The sequence below is a fragment of the Apteryx mantelli genome, chromosome Z (assembly GCF_036417845.1).
Source record: "Apteryx mantelli isolate bAptMan1 chromosome Z, bAptMan1.hap1, whole genome shotgun sequence".
Lineage (NCBI taxonomy): Eukaryota > Metazoa > Chordata > Aves > Apterygiformes > Apterygidae > Apteryx > Apteryx mantelli.
The window spans coordinates 44,673,823-44,690,070 of record NC_090020.1 but is presented as its reverse complement, the minus strand read 5'-3'; the positions used below and the strand labels follow the sequence as shown (position 1 = coordinate 44,690,070).

General features: G+C 35.3%; 1 protein-coding gene across 2 annotated transcripts in view; it reads left to right on the top strand.

Annotated features, from left to right (window-relative positions):
- Positions 1-16,248, top strand: part of APC (APC regulator of WNT signaling pathway) — a 96,942-nt gene that overhangs the window by 65,026 nt on the left and 15,668 nt on the right. For both annotated transcript variants that reach the window (XM_067316657.1, XM_067316658.1), the window contains exons 7-9: positions 2,682-2,765; positions 9,366-9,470; positions 13,701-13,799. In XM_067316657.1, coding sequence (XP_067172758.1) covers positions 2,682-2,765; positions 9,366-9,470; positions 13,701-13,799 — 288 coding nt within the window. The remainder of the gene's footprint in view (positions 1-2,681; positions 2,766-9,365; positions 9,471-13,700; positions 13,800-16,248) is intronic.

Sequence of the window (16,248 nt, the reverse complement as noted above, 5' to 3'; positions counted from 1 at the left end):
CAAGTCCTTCACCAAGCTTCAAGTAGAAGGCGAAGTAAGCTAAATGGAAGTGGTAGGCTACTGGCCAAATTTTAAGTGCATTCAAGCAGGAGAATAAATGCGATCTCTCTAAGAAACAGTTTGATTGTAGTTATATCACTATGAAAGTCTCCCTAAAGTAGCTACTTCCCTACATTCTTTTTTAATTTTGGGGTGGGGGAGGAGGAACCCATAGGCATACATTAATTCAGAAAACCATAATCTTCCATCCTGTTGGCAGTTATCACAACTGTTTTATTCCCAATACATATGTATAACACCTATATGTGATCCTAATAGACACTGTAATTTCCATAAGATTATAAAATTGGAAGAGGAAATCACTATATCCTCATATGCTCATCTCTTGAATTTGGCTGGTAATTCCCCCAGGTTTCATTATACCAAGGATAGGTGCCAAAACTGTGTAGAACTTAATTGATGTGTAAATACATAAGAGCAAATTCTAGGTTACTCCACTGTGGTGTTCAAATGTATAAACTGAACCAATCGTATCTGGCAAGTGTGGTGAACTTGCTTGTTTTTCAGCTTTTCTTTTGCTCTGTATTTTCATTTTTCCATGATCGTTTGTGATATGGAACACAATGTAAAATGTAATTTGAAGGAAGACACCAATTTGGCTATATAAAGGCTGGCATTGCAGACAGCTCTGTATTATAGATCTATAATATCTATAATATTTATTCTGTAAGAGTGGATAACCTGCTGTTGCCCAATAAATTCATGCAATAGCCAGTCTGTTCTTTTTCCTGCTTGTATAGCATTTGGTACAAAATATCCTCCTGGTTGGCTGAACTCCTTAGGTCCCCTGCAATACAAATAATGAATATGCAGAAAGAAGGAATGGTCCGATCTTTATATCTCTGAACTAAAATTTGGGATATGTTGATTGAATTCTTGGCCTTTTTGAGGACTTCACCATTGATACTGGATAAATCATGTAATCTTTGCATTTCTTCCTTCTGCAAAAAAAAACCAACAAAAAAAAAAACCTTCCCCACTTTTAGGTTGTACATATATGCATACACATACTTGGTTTCTCTTGATCCCTTTATGAAATAAATTGCTGGTTACATAGAAAGAAACTCAGTTTGGTGAAAAATTAAATCTTGCTTAAAGACAAGGAAGAGATGTGTTCTGTCAGTCATGCATCATCTCACCAATGTACAGTTATTCCCAGTAATATATTTTTATTATCTTTCTTATACTTAAGAATTTCCTGATCCAAGAGAGAAGGGTGATGGATTATTGGTTTGCCTCATGCTGTGGTGAGGCCTCTGTGTGTGCAGTTTAAAATGTTACTGACCTTTTTTCTGATATTTTGCTTTACAAATTCAAATCTAGTTTATAGGTTACTATTTGTAATTTTGCATTTCCACTAACTGTTGATGTTTAGGATGCTTTTCCCACAGCTTATTATTCTGCGTGTTTCAAGAATTACTTCTATTTGATGATTATATTTTCTCCTGCATTTCTAAAATCTCTAGATTCTGTTGTGTTTCTATTCCAAGTGTATGCTTTGGCATTTGCAGCTTTTTTAAAGTTCAATTTATTTCCCCTTTCATATCATAAAAACATTAAATAAGGCTAGTCATAATGCTAATCCTTGCAGTGCCCACGAGATGCACAAAGCCTTTCCTTTTTTAGTGTAGCATTGTAACTGTTATTCAGGTAAAATGATCAGGATCTTTTCTGGTTTTGTTTTAACTATGCATCCATTTTTAACCTATCTGTTATCCAAGAAAATTGTATTTAATCAGTTCAGTGTTCAGTTTGTATTCTGCTATATTACTGGGGTATTTATTTTCCGCCAAATTTTTTAGTCAAATAATGCCAATTTATCATCAAGCTGATACAGGGATGTATCACTTACTGTATTCGCTTGTTGTTTCACAGAATCATAATGCATCCTGTGCACAGTCTAACTTACATGGAGTACATGTATCCTGTAAAGTTTGTTTTTTCCACGGTCCATTTACTAACCACAGAATGATTGCAGTGGGAAGCGAGTGGTAATATGGCTATAAAAAACACAAATTAATTCAGAGATATCTATAAAATCCCAGACAAGCCAAAAAAGTAGTATGCAGTTTTCTTTTTACTAACCCTCTAAATTCTTTGCGATTTTTAAGAACAGAAGATATTCAGAGGCTGTGCATAGGCAGATCTACTAAAGCATCATAATAACTGAAAATAATAGAAGTCAGTCAGCATTTTATACCTTCAAAGTACTCTGCAAATATAAATCTCTCTCATATTTGTGTAAGGCAAGTAGAATTCTAACACTGAAGTGAAAGTGAAATAATTTGTTAAAAATCTGCACAGAACATCAATTTCAGAAACCCCAAAATTGTGCGAGTTTACTGAAGTGTTTTTCTATACCTGGGCTTGTACTGTGTGACAATCTAATCTTATATCCAAATTAGTGTCAATTATATTAAAAACCCAACCACCCATTCTATTTTGAAAATGTTTACCATCGTGCCTATGTTTTATTGCCATTCGTGCAATTACCACATGAATGAAGTAGTTTTGTTTTGTAGCCAACTATAGTTGCAATGAACTCTTCATATTGTCATTCTATACAGTAACTATAAGGAGTTTTTTAATAAAAATCAAACACGAAAATACATTCATTTCAGGTGAGGGTGACAAGGATTCAGCAGATAGAGAAGGACATCCTTCGTATACGACAGCTCCTGCAGTCACAAGCAGCTGAAGCAGAGGTTAGTGAGCAGTTACTTACCTTCTTTTGACTAGGGCATGTATCTTTACTCATTTAAGTAGGGTTTTTTTGTTTTTTTTTTAACTTGTGGACAGCCTTATTTGCATCAGCAAGTGCTGACACTGTTCATGAATTAGTCAATGTAAGTAGGTAGACTGTAACTGTTTTGGGAATAAAATTTGGCAGTATGTTACTGTTACCAATGAACTGAGGGTGGGATACTTTGACTATTCTCTGTGCTACTCTTGTATTTTCATCAATATTGATATATCAGTAATTTCAATATATCATAAAGGCTGAGTCTTGGTTTTAGCAAATAATTATATAAATTAGTAGTACTTTTCTTTCTACATATGAATCTCTGATAAGCAGCTTCATGGTTTGCTTATCTTTTGAGAGAAGATAACAAAAAAGCTGAATGCAGTTTCTGTCAGACTTCATTATAGAAACCTTGCATTTTTTAGTGTTTAATTATTGGGTTCTATATTAAGAAGTACGAAATAATATTTCCTGTAAATGACAAAGTTTGTAGTAGTGACTGCCATTAGTAAAAACTACACTCACAGTGGAAATTAACTTGCAAACTCAACTCCATTTCTAATACCTGTAACTTAACTATAAATTGTATGTTGAACCTGAATGTTTTAAGGTTTGTCTTCCCCCAGAGTAACTACTGTGAAAGTTCAGGGCAGCTTTAAATTATTAAGAGGATGTAGATTTTCCCAGTGTAAAAAGTAAATGATTTCATAATTCCAGAATTGCAGGGGGAAATCCGGTATTACAAGGGAAACTGACTGTAGTGACTATAATTAAAGTTGTCTAGTGTTTTGACACTTTAGCCAATCCAGCTACGGTTTTGTTTGATTTATGCCATAGATTGCTGCTTTTAAAAGTTGGTAGACATTTTAGAGAATTCAGTTATCATAAAAATTGATAGTATTTTCTCTCTGGCCTCTTCCCATCTTCCTTCAGTTCAGTTCCTAACTTTTTCATTTAATTCTGTCAGCACGCCATACTAAAAGAGGGATTGGATTTTTGGAGGAAGTGACTTTTGCTTTCATAGTAATAAGTTTCCCAGTTTGGCTTATATAAGTCTCCCAGAATCTGACTAGCAGACTTGCACAGCTGCATTAAGTGTTTAAGCAATTGAATTAAATGACAATAGCACTGGGCTTTCAGTCTCCTAATCAGACTTTTATTTTGTACGAATAGAAGTTGTCACAGAGGAATATAGCAACCACAAGGAAGGTGCAATCTGGCAGGTGTCAGGAAGAGCCAATTAGAAGTTCTAATCTCTAGTTTTGTTATGAAGTTAAGCTTCATAACTCTTATTTTGAGCAAAATGACATATCTTCCCTTCCTTTCACAAGTTACCATAATTGAGCAGATGCAGCAGGTCACATCTATTTGGAGCTTGTTTTCAAAGTAGCAAGCTCCTCTATTAACCATAAACCTTTTTTGAATTAATATACTTGATTGTGAAATCTGTAGTCTGGAGGCAACTTTGTTCTTCAGCCAGAAAAAGAAATTAGAATTCTTGGTCTCCAGCACTCATTAGCTATCTAACACAGGCTTTGTCAGCAGTTTACAAAAAGTTTTAACATCCTCTTTACTGAGCTGTTTGCCTCCGTATCTCACATAATAGGCTCTTCTAGTTACCAGATGTTCTTTTAATGCAAATATCTGTGATTAGTGCTTTGAATCTAAAGGTATTTGGTATAGACCTCACCAGTGAGCCTTGAGGGTTGGTAAGGTTTCCCTATGATGGTATTTCTGTTTTCCCAGATGGCATGCAACATACTAATTTTTAAATAAAACAGAAACATGTTAAAAATAATAAAATTGCTTAATACTGAAAAGTTAGCAGTGTGAAACAGTGTGGCTTCCTTTTGTGTAAATATGATACACTTCTTAATTACACTTAGGCTTTACTAGATAGTTTGTAGGACTTGGCTAGCTTCAGGGCATAGAACAGAAGGTGAACAAGACAGTGATAAGAAGAGAGAAGATGCTCTTCTGTCTTCGAGGCCCAGAGCTATAGTCCAGGAAGGTCAGGTACTTATCTATGTTCTGCCATAGACTTTCACTGAGTCATGTTACTACAGCATAATTTTATTTTCATACAGTTTTACAAGAAGTTTCTTTGCATGACATAATTGGTGGTACTCTTATGTGAGAGGGGTGCCCGTCATTCCTTTTTATTTCAGGATGGGAATACATTTCATTTCACTTCTTACATTCTCTCATTCAATATCAAATCGATACCACTTTTCAGTAATGTGAGAGGGAAGCACAAAATTTACCATTCTAATGAAAAGATTTTCTCTGAAAAAAATGTCTAGCTTGTTATTGGACAGATATAATTAGTATCGTTTTAAAAATAATTTGAGGGCATTTTCAAAAAATGTGTTATGAAAGCTATCAAAATGCTTCTGAACAACAAATGCAGTTTATTTTTAGTGATCTGATTTGTATTTATTTACTCTTAAGTTTTGAGGAAAAGTTGGGCTTGAAATCAGTGGGATCACAGGGAGAAGGAAATCAACTCTCACCCATAGTAGTTGCTCTGGGTGTTATATTATGCTCTTTTACCTCCTGACAAAGTGCTTCAGTCAATGTATAAGGAGGTCACAGTTGACTAAAATGACACTGACAACTTTTGGGGGTAACATCATAAAACGAGGCATGTGTGCACACACACCAGGGTGAAAGCAGGGTGCTATCACCATATCTAGCAGCTGTCAGCTTCCTTAGTGGGGCAGCTGAGCAGTTCAGTAGCTGGAAGTCATTTCTCTGTGCCCTACCACATGCTGCCTGACAACCTCCCCGTAGCTGCGTTTGAGTGTGCAACCAACACCACCTCATTCATGTCTGCTCCCTTGACTGCTCCTGACTGCAAGCCAGTAGTGTGGATGCAGTTCTGCAAGTAACATGTTTGGCAGAGAAGAGTAAATATAATACATTGTAAGACAAGTCTGTTGACTAGTTTCAGAAAAGGGATGGGGATATGTTGTGAAGGGCAGTCTGCTGGGGACCTGTATACAAGCACTTGAAAGTTGTAGGGTAGTGCTGAAAGGGGAAGAGTAAGTTGGATCAGCAGACTGAGGAAGTACACGGTCTTAGGTGGAGGTCAATTTATGGGCAGAGAAGTAATACAAGATGTCATACTCTTTATTTAAAAGAATTTTACTAATGTTCAGAATTAGTTAAATATGTGCGATATTGTACAAGAGGTATGAACTTGGTCTGAAGAGCCTTAAATAAGTGACTGCTCTGTCACCAGTGCTTTCTCTTCCATACAGAAATTGCCTGGTGGCAAGTAAAAAGGTAGTAGCGGTCAAATTTCAAAGTCTGTATAACTGAAAAATATAAACCTGAGGCATTTACTATATTCTTACACTGTGCCTGATATGGTAATACCCATCTTGAATGTGCTCTTTAAGTCTATAAAGAATTAATAACAGCAATAATAAATTCCATGGCTTGTCTACTGATTTCCTTGTCCCCTGTGGTGATGCCAGTCAATGTAGAATCTAAATGCAATATATATTGTAGTATATGACCAAATATAATAATGTTCCCTAGAAAATAACTTTGGGAGATAAAGCAGCAGAGAAAATTTTAGCTCACCTTTTAGCACATTTTTAATGTTTGGCAAAGTTACTAATGCCTGTAAATTAGAAAACTGAGGTAATTTGCCTGTGAATGATGTTACCTTCCAGTTTCTTGAGACTTCTATTGTATAGTTCGTGAGATTTTTAGGTTTGTAATCCACTTTCAAGTTAGACCCTCCAAAAATAGAATGTTGGTTGTCAGGTACAAATCTGACATTGCATTTAAAAGAAAAAAAAAGCAATTTCTTTGCAAGTATTTCATATGGTGTTTTTAATTTGTTATAGTGGCACAGACCCTTCTGTCATAATATCTGTCATTTGAAATATATGAAGTGTTTCCATTTAACAATGGTGCTGTAGATAAAAGGTAAAGGTTTTATTTTGTGCAGAGATTATGCTCAGCAAGCTCTAAACTATTTTTATAATGCACCGTGATGGTTAGGAGTTCCATTAAGGATTTGACTCACTACCATTTTTTTTTTCCTTTATGATTAAATTGTAATAAAATAGTTTCAATCTTATGGTTTCTTGGCTTTGTTGGTTGCATTATTCTTGGTTTTACATTCTTACATATGTTTGTATGTATATAGCTTTTGGATCTACTATGCAGTTATGGTAAAATAAACTTTTTTTTGTATCTAGAAAATAATAACTTATCTCTAGTTTTTAATACACAGAAATTAATGTGATAGATGAGTATTGTGAAAGAATTAGTGTCTTATGCCTAGAAAAGTCATTATTCCTAATAACTACACAAGGGACTACTTTTGCAACTCATTTTTTCAAAGCACTCAGTAAAATTATGTGTAATAGGTTATCTTAGCATCAAGGATCAAGGCCTGCTATTCTTGCAAACTTCGCAAATTACCCAGAGATTTGTCTTTTTTCTACTAGTAAATACAGAGAAATTAATTGACAAGTGATAGCTACTGTTCACTTCAGAAGCATTTAGAGTACAGTGACAAGATGGAGGGAGCCTCTCTATCTGCCTGGAATAGGCGCTTGCAGTCTGTCACCATTTTGCTACAAAAGTGAAGGGGCATAGTCAGTAACTTCCAAACTTAAAGTTACTTTCGTAGTCTGATACCAGAATTCAGAAATGACGGAGGCCTCCAAACCCAGCTAATGCCTCCTGAGAATGAACACTCTTGGATTTTAAATGAACAGCTGCAGAGGAGGTTTCTTCAGAAAGCAGAGAGAAAGGGAAATCGTATTTAGATTTGCAGTATTTCAGTTTTACCAAGACCTTGCAGATAAATCATGAGAAACAGTTTTCCTGCCTGCATCTGGCCTGGAGCTTTCAAGGGGCAAATTCAGGAGAAAAAAAAACCAGAATGACCTTTCTTAGAGGAAAAGATACACTATAGTATGAACTAGATACGTGGCTCAGAGACTATAAGCTCAAGTGGAGGCTTTTCAGAAATAAGTGTTAGTATTTCTCGTGCACTTTACAGCCATCATGCATTGCATAAAAGAGATTTTGTTATTCATCCATTTCATGGACAATTTAATGAGAACTTTTATAAGGCTACCTAAGACAAGGTACATCAGAAACTGGCTGCTGAAATAACACAATTCACTTCGCTCCACAGTTCTTCAGAAATCATGTCGCAGAGTATGTGGTCCTGTTTAGCACAGAGGATGTGTGTGCCCATCTCTAGCTGCTGTACCACCTGCAGGCGTAACGGCATCTGCTGTAGTTTACATGCTCCAGTTCTTTAGCTGATGTGGTTGATAGCTTGCACGTTTTCATCCACAGGTCCTACCTTCAGTGGTAAAGATGATGCAAAGAGGGGTCATCCCTGTTGTGGTTATACTGTCTTTATAACCACTAACCCACAGTCTGTCAGAGAGGAATATTAATTTATTTACAATAAACATTTGTTTACAATAAAAAATAAGTTATACATATATAAAAATATTTAATCATACATGTGTGTGTGTGTATAAAAAAAACAATCAGCTTCAATAAATACCAGTTACCTGCTGGCTGCGTGTTATCATTAACTCCTTTGGACTGGGCTGCACAAAGAGAAGAGCTTGCACTTCTCACTTTAAATGGTTCCAGTAGCTAAAGTGTAAAAGTCTTTGCTGTGAACTCGAAGGTTTCACATTGAAGCGCTGCTGCTGACTCAAGTGGTGGTAAAGCGTGTGTGTGTTTGTACGGGTTGTGAGTGCACACACGCATTTCAGGGGAGATAAGCCCTGATAGGATCTGCTAAGAATTGCTCTGTAGTTATAAATATGTTATGTTGAATATTTTTTGCACTGGTATATTTGGGGAAGGGGTTACGAATGGTCTTTTGTAAAGAGCATGATCTATGTGCTCCCTTTTTGATCTGAGTGGTGGTGACAACAGTTTAGTTTTCATGTGGCTGTACAGAGAATTGGAGCTCCTTCAGGAACTGTAATGTGCCTGCACCAGGTTGCTGTATCATTTGCCTTCATTCTGAAAATATGATTAGACTGATCAATAGCAGATTGTTTAATTTGTGGTAAAGGGGTTACTCCTGCACTGTTTGCCATTAAAATGTAGGAGGATTCTTACTATACAGGTATCCTTCTGCCCACCCGGAAAGCATTTGTGCTTGAATGTGAAGCTTAATGTAACCGTGCTAGCCTTAGTCTCCAGTAAATGCATAGATCATGTGACATTGCAGAGCAGACAGTTGTTTGCTCCAATTCTGTTACATTTCTGCTAGCGGTGTGAGCACAGCTGGTGGAGAAGGGTGTTGCTGTGTCTCCCTGCAAATCCTTTGTCTTGCAGGGCTATAATCCTCCGAGGACATGCTTCACTTTCATCCTGCAATTTTTCTAAGACGCTCAGTCTCAGCAGTTAATTATTGAGGCTAAGGGTTATGAAATACAAAGCACTGTTCAGTGGCTTTGTGAAGATACAGCATCGATGCGTTTAGAGTTTAGAGAGCTTTGAATGGTAATGTGCACTTCATTTCTGTATATAATTTCATAAACTCCCGTATTAACAGAGGGCACCTCAAAACAAGCATGATACAGGCTCCCATGATACAGAGAGGCAGAATGAAGGTCAAGGAGCAGCAGAAATCAGCATGGCAACTACTGGTACTGGTCAGGTAAATCAGTTATTTTTTTTATTTATATATATATATAGTATATCTATATCTATCTATATATAATTAAAGTATAATTATGTGCTTGAAATGTACAATGCTTACATTTTGGTATATACTTTATTGTGTTTTTATACCTGTTCATTTTTAAAAGATTGACATTTTTCTTCATTCCTTCTGGAAGTGAGAAATTTCTTATATTTATTAGAAAGAATTGTTTTAATAGGATGAAGTGTAAACATTCCAAAAGGCAGGCAACAGTTTTCTTTCATTTAAATGAGTAATGAGCCTAATCCTAAAAAGGAGATAACAAGAATAACTACAGAAAATATATTTTATTCTGAGTGAACTGTAATATTAGGAGTATGATTTTAATTATGTGAAAATTTTCAAAATTTCACTTTAGATATTATCACTAAAATATCAGTGATTTAAAAAAGAAAAGAATCAGATAGTAAGTTTATCATTAATATTTATGTAATACTATTTTAGATACTATCTGAAACAGTAGTATCAATGAGATAATCTCCTGGAAGTGTGCTGAAGGATAATAAAATTGCTTTTAAATAATCTTTCATTGCTGTTCCTTTATTAATGAAATATATTAGCAGGGGGGTACTTTAGAGACATGCATTAAATTCTTCTTTACTTATTCCTTAAAATTAATATTTATTCAAGTTTGGGGCTTCTTTTTTTGGCTAAAAAATGCTTCGATTTATTTACCATGCAGTAATGTTCGTTCCTTTAATAATCGCCAACTGTAGCTGAAATATTCACATTAGTAATTTGGGTTCTTAAAACTTTGCACTATAAATTTGATAATTCAATTCATATGCAAAATACTTCTGCTACTTTAGGGAAGCAGAATTATTTAAATCCTTCTGAAAGTATCTCATATGGGAAGATTTATCAAAAAGGAGATATAAATTGTGGTTTGGCTTGAATATTTCATTTGATTAAACATAAAGCGCAGCCCATAATTTTGCTTTTGAAATATATTTGATCACCATTTGGGATTAAGTTCCCTCTGTTATATCTGAGCAATTGCTTGAGGCTCTCACTCTAATTCTTATGACGGCTTTATTGTTTGGGAAAAAAATAGTTCAGCACTGCTTTGGGGTTAAAAGCATAATGTATTTAAATAATTGATGTATTGTAGCTGTATTTTCTGTCTTCATCGTATGAATCAGGAGTTATTTTGGACAACAGATATTTTACATGGAAGAAGGGATTGTCTTATGTCTTGGCAGACTTATGCAAGTGGAGGATTCGTTCATTCATTCACAGTTTTATGTTTAGGATTTAAGCAATTTTGAACTTTGTGTCATAAAAATGTTTAAAATATTGGTATTCTTTTCTCCTGGAGGTTGATAGATCCAGGACTCTGAATCTGTGCTCTAGGAGACAGCTGGGGATTATTCACTTTTAGTGCAAGCCCAGAGAGAGTAGGCTTAATGGATTGGGCATAGCATTTATTTCTGATAAACCAGCTCAATATATTTTGATTTTTTGAGCATTCAGTATTAAGTGGAGTGTAGAAAGCTTTAACTGAATAATGTGCCTTTAATTGGTTTTGTCATATGAACAATGTTAATTGAAAATTTGCCAGTTGAAGACGAGGGTTTTCAGGATTCAGTCATGTCCTTTTCTGTGTCATCTTAACAGTGAAAGACAGGAAAGTATAAAAGGAGAAGAAATGAAGTGGGATAGGAGAAGGCTTAGAAAGAGAAGGATCTACACAAGAAGGGTCCTTGTTACATCTCTTTGTTATTTTTCAGTTTCTCAGATGAATGGTTGCACCTCTCTGATACTAGTCCTTTCAGATCAGTCTTTAGGAGCCAGTAAGAAAGAGGATTACGTTTCATTTGGGCCTCCTGGCATCCTCCAAGTAGTAAGGCCAAATGATGGCGCTGAAGGAAGTAGTTACCTGGATCAAAGTTGATACAGTTTGGGGGGAAACAACTGGAGAAGTATGCTATTTCTGTCTATACTGTGCTGGACTGTAATAGCTAGTGCCCCAAACTTGTGTCTTTTTTACCTGCTTGGATAAAATGAACATACTGAACTTAACAGTGGAGAATTTTGGCACATACATATACAGAACCTGTAATCCTCTGAACGTTGTTTGAGGACAAGATAATATCAGTTAGTGTAAAAATCTCATGTTTCTTTTCCATATTCATAGCATTACAGGTTATTAAAGAGAAATAATTTAGAAAGACCAATATAGTTTTCATTCTAAACTTTAAGTTTTTCAATTTTTTCTAGCCTCAACAGAGAAAATAAGTGTTTGTTTACATAGAAAATATATATTAGAATAAAATAATGTGTGAATTTAAAGCATTCTAGTTATACCTATTTAGCATCCTGTGCTAATACTTACTCTGGAATATGGATGAAATATTCTGGGCTCACATGGAGAATGAAATGAGTATAATGATGTCAGTTTACATATTCCAGCATAACTAGAATTTTTTTCTGTCTAGACAAACTCTACATGAAGCTATTTCTACCTTTTATTTTAGTCTCTTTCAGCTTCAAATTTAGAACGTTGAATGAATAGCAAATACTGTGAGAAGAAATGTTCATTTTTGTTTCTGGTGCACCTAAAAAAATCACAGAAGTTATTTCATAGTGTCTTTTATATTGTTTTTCAATTTGAGATATATTTTTATTGAAAAAATCATATTCAGTGGTTCAAATAGCCTGACAATGTTGTTTTGTAAATTAAGCTAATACTTCATGAATAGTTTTTTAGCTTTTGTACTGGATCAACATAGGATTGGTGACTACCTCAGTAAAATGATGTTTTGATACTAAAAGTGACTGAGCATTTACAGTTCTTATCACTGATTTCAACTTATGTGCTCAGGTTTTCTAAATTAGGTATGCAGGCACTCCCTTGGAAAATTTTGCCCTGGTTCCATCGTCAATAAGCTACTGATTGCTTTTAATTTCATAGTTGACTTGTATTTTAGATCAGCAAATTACAAATCAGTAGATTAAAAGACCTGTCTCTTTAGAATAGTTTACATTATTTTGCCCATGACTTTTTAAATGCCACTGATACGGTCCAGTAATATTTATGATTTTTGCAGGAGTTTGCTCCTGTGATTTCTTCACAGTTGGCAATGTTTTGAAAACAGTTAAGAATATGAAGCAATCTTTCAATTTTTGGAGTTCATTTTTTATTTGGGCTGTTACATCGAGAGGACAAACATATGCTTCCAGATAAACATTTATTATATTAGCACCTATCTTGATCACTGTGGGTAACATATTTACCTAGACGTATATAAAAGGCTCAAGAACTCTTGGAAGTTGTCTTCTCCCTATCTGAGCTGGTACAGGAAAAAGTCAGCACGAGCAGAGAGTGGGCTCAGGACAACCGGGCAGACTTCTGTATCGTAAGGCACTTGGCTCAGCTGGGAGACGAGATGCAAGCTCACCCGGCAGAGCGATGAAACAAACACAACAGTATCCCCTTGCAGTGCTCACTCGTCAGACGTGTTTTTAAGTGCCCCAAACTGAATGGAGTCTTCTTGTGAGGGAGGGATATAGGAAGGGAAACGTCACAGATGGGAAGCAGAGAAAAAGAAAGAGCTTAAAAAAAAAAGGGGGGGGGGCCCAAAGAAGAGAGGATAAAAGATAGAGGAAAAAATAAGGAAAAATATAAGTACACAAAATGATTTTAAAAAGCAAAAATGCTTATAGCTGGGCCTTGGATATAGTAGGTAGGTAGGAGCATGCTATCTCCAATAGTTTCTAGAGAAATTACAGCAAATAGTGTCAGCATTACTTTATAGCTTTTCATTAGAAATAAAACAGATTCACCCACCTGTAGTTTGCTTTTGATATGGACAAATTCAAGTAGTTACTTCTTGTCAAGAGGTAAAACTAGAAGCTGCTTTTTTCTGTCTGTAAAAAACATAATTCAGTTTTTTGCCAAGTCCTCCTTTTTTTCTTGGTGAAAATAGTAATTACAAAAACTGTCATTGAAAAATACAACTCTTCTGATACTGAATTTAGGCAAAATGGATAATAAAACCAGTTTAACCATAACATCTAAATTGCATTGGGGGATGGTGGGGGATACCTATCTTAACCAAAATACATGCTATCAGTTCATTATTATAAATATGATTCTGTTATACAATGCTGAAACTGAATCAGGCAATAGCTGGTGTTCTAGTTAGACTCTGTCTTATACTGAATTGTTGTTTAAATTTGTAGGGTTCTGCTGCTCGAATGGACCATGAGACAGCCAGTGTTATGAGCTCTAGTAACAACTACTCTGTTCCTCGCAGACTGACAAGTCATCTGGGTACCAAGGTAACCGAAGATTACAAACCACAGGTCGCTAATGTTACATTTCTACTAATACAATAACCTCATTGTTTTTGCCAGTAGTACTAATATTAGCTGAATGCTCTGTCCACACATACTAAATTTATGGAGTTAAAATTTTTAAATATTTTTTTCAACTTTTAAAATATATGCACAGAAATTCTTTTTGTCTTTTGGTTGCTGATGATTAACAGAATTATTACAATAAGGAAAATGTGATTGCAAGAATTACGAATTACTTGTGATGTTGATGTATGATCCGTTATGTAAACTAGCCCTTTTAAGAGTAGTCCTTGGAATACTTTTCCAAAGTCTGAATCCTTGAAACAGATGCCATTGCTAAGAAAAAAAATATATATATATATGTAAGCCCTTCATGGTGATAAATGTCTGTTCATTCGCTCTATAATAATTCAGATAATATGATATCAAATAACAGAAAAAAAATACAAATTGGTCATTGTAACCAAAAAAACTGAACTGAATGTTCTTAGAAAGTAGAAAAAGTGAAGGGACACTGAAGAGGTCATCTAATACATCTCTGCTCCCCAGTAAAGCATTAATTCTTTACTGCCAATTCTTGACAGCACATGACAGCTATCTAATCTATTAGTAAAAACTAATGATAAGCAGTCTCCGTCAATTTTTCACTCTTTCTACCATTAAATTTTTTAAATGTCTAACCTAAATCTCCTTAGCTGCACTTTCCCTGTTATCAGTGGAAATAAGATACACTTTTTGTTTTTTGAAGCAACCTTTTACATGCTTGCAGTATATTCCAAAGTTACTGAAAAATTAAAGATGAAGCATGATACACAATAGGGAGTGTCCTCAAAATATATGAGCAGCATGAAAAGAGAGGAAAAAAGGGCAAATCTGTAACACAATTGAGTTCCTGAACCACTGGAGTTTATACTACTTCGGCATCAGCAGCCAGACATATTATCATTGTGGGGCTGAGCCCAATCTCCTGGGAAGCAAGGCGTATTACCTTGACATAGTATTAAGTTACATTTGGCCTTAAAACAGTGTTATAACGTTGTAATTTCTGTCCTGCACCGTATGCATGCACCAAATGGAGGTAACATTAGCTGGAGTGTCTGTTTGCAACTTTCCATTACAAAATGTAGAATTCCCCAAAGGTGCAGATGCGGGGGAGCCCTGAATGCAGGGAAAGGGACTGTGGGGAAGGAAACAAGCAAATCAGTAGGTTCATTGTGCTGAAGGGTAAGAAAAGATTGAAATTAATGCATGAGAAGAAGGGAAAGCAGTAGAGATTTTAAGTAGAGGGATTACATTTACAGATGCAGAAAGAGATGCCTCTGTGTGTAATATATATAAAGAACACGCACACACACACCCCTATATCTTTATCAATATAAAATATGGCTTCTCCTGTATTATATGTGCCACAAGTCTGGAGGCCAGATTTTGATGGCTTCTACAGCTTTAGTCTCTTAGAAAAATTTACCTTCCAAATCTAAATTACTGTGGATTAAAACTGCTGCTTAAAATGTCTGTCAAGAGGCATGCATAAAGCAGATTAAATTCCCTCTCTTTCAAGAATCCAAGTGGATTGTCTTAATACAGTATTGGATTTTTCCAGTCTAGGACATCAGGATCTCCAAACTGGGATGCTAGATTGCCATAAAATTGGTTCCAAGACTATTTCAGTGGATTTTGCATGTCATCATACAATTTTACAAATTTTAAGATTTGCATTGTTTCAGCAATTCTACAATGTTTAGAAAAATACATTTTAACAGACTCACTGTTTATTCTACCTGCTGCCATCCAATTTTTGTGTAACTCGTCTTCAGAGACATAAGAATTGTCTCTGAAGAAACAAAATCAAATCAGTCATTGATCTGGTAACCAGTGCAATAATGTAGTTGTTATTAGGAAACTTTGTCCAACAGTTCACAAGTTTCATTTCTTGCTGAGTGGGTGTATTCTAAAGAAATGCACCCACTGCTACTTGATAATTCCCTTTGATAGTATCTATATGTTGTGCTGTGTGTTAGTACGTTACTGTTTTTGTTGGCTTTAGGAGCTTTGGGTATCTAGATAGTATCTAATGTTATCTTGTACATCATATTGTTTCTATTAAAAGTTCGTTAAAAACCAAATACATTTCTCAATCTAAAGTTATTGAAGAAAATGGAGTGGGAAAGACAAACCTGAGAGTGCATTGGCCACTGTATTATATGACAACCAAGGGAACCCCTCAAAAATTGCTATTTTTGAATTGAAATTTGGTTGCTCTGAGTTCAATGTGTAATGCTGGTTTTCTAGTGGCTTGCTTTAGTTTGACAAATGCTTAGTACTTTATGTTGTATCTATAAAACGAGCATTTGTTTGTTCTGCTTCTTTTATCCATGTAAACTTGAAGCAAGCTTAACTGCCCTAGTCAGTTTTGCGTTGGCTGTAAATA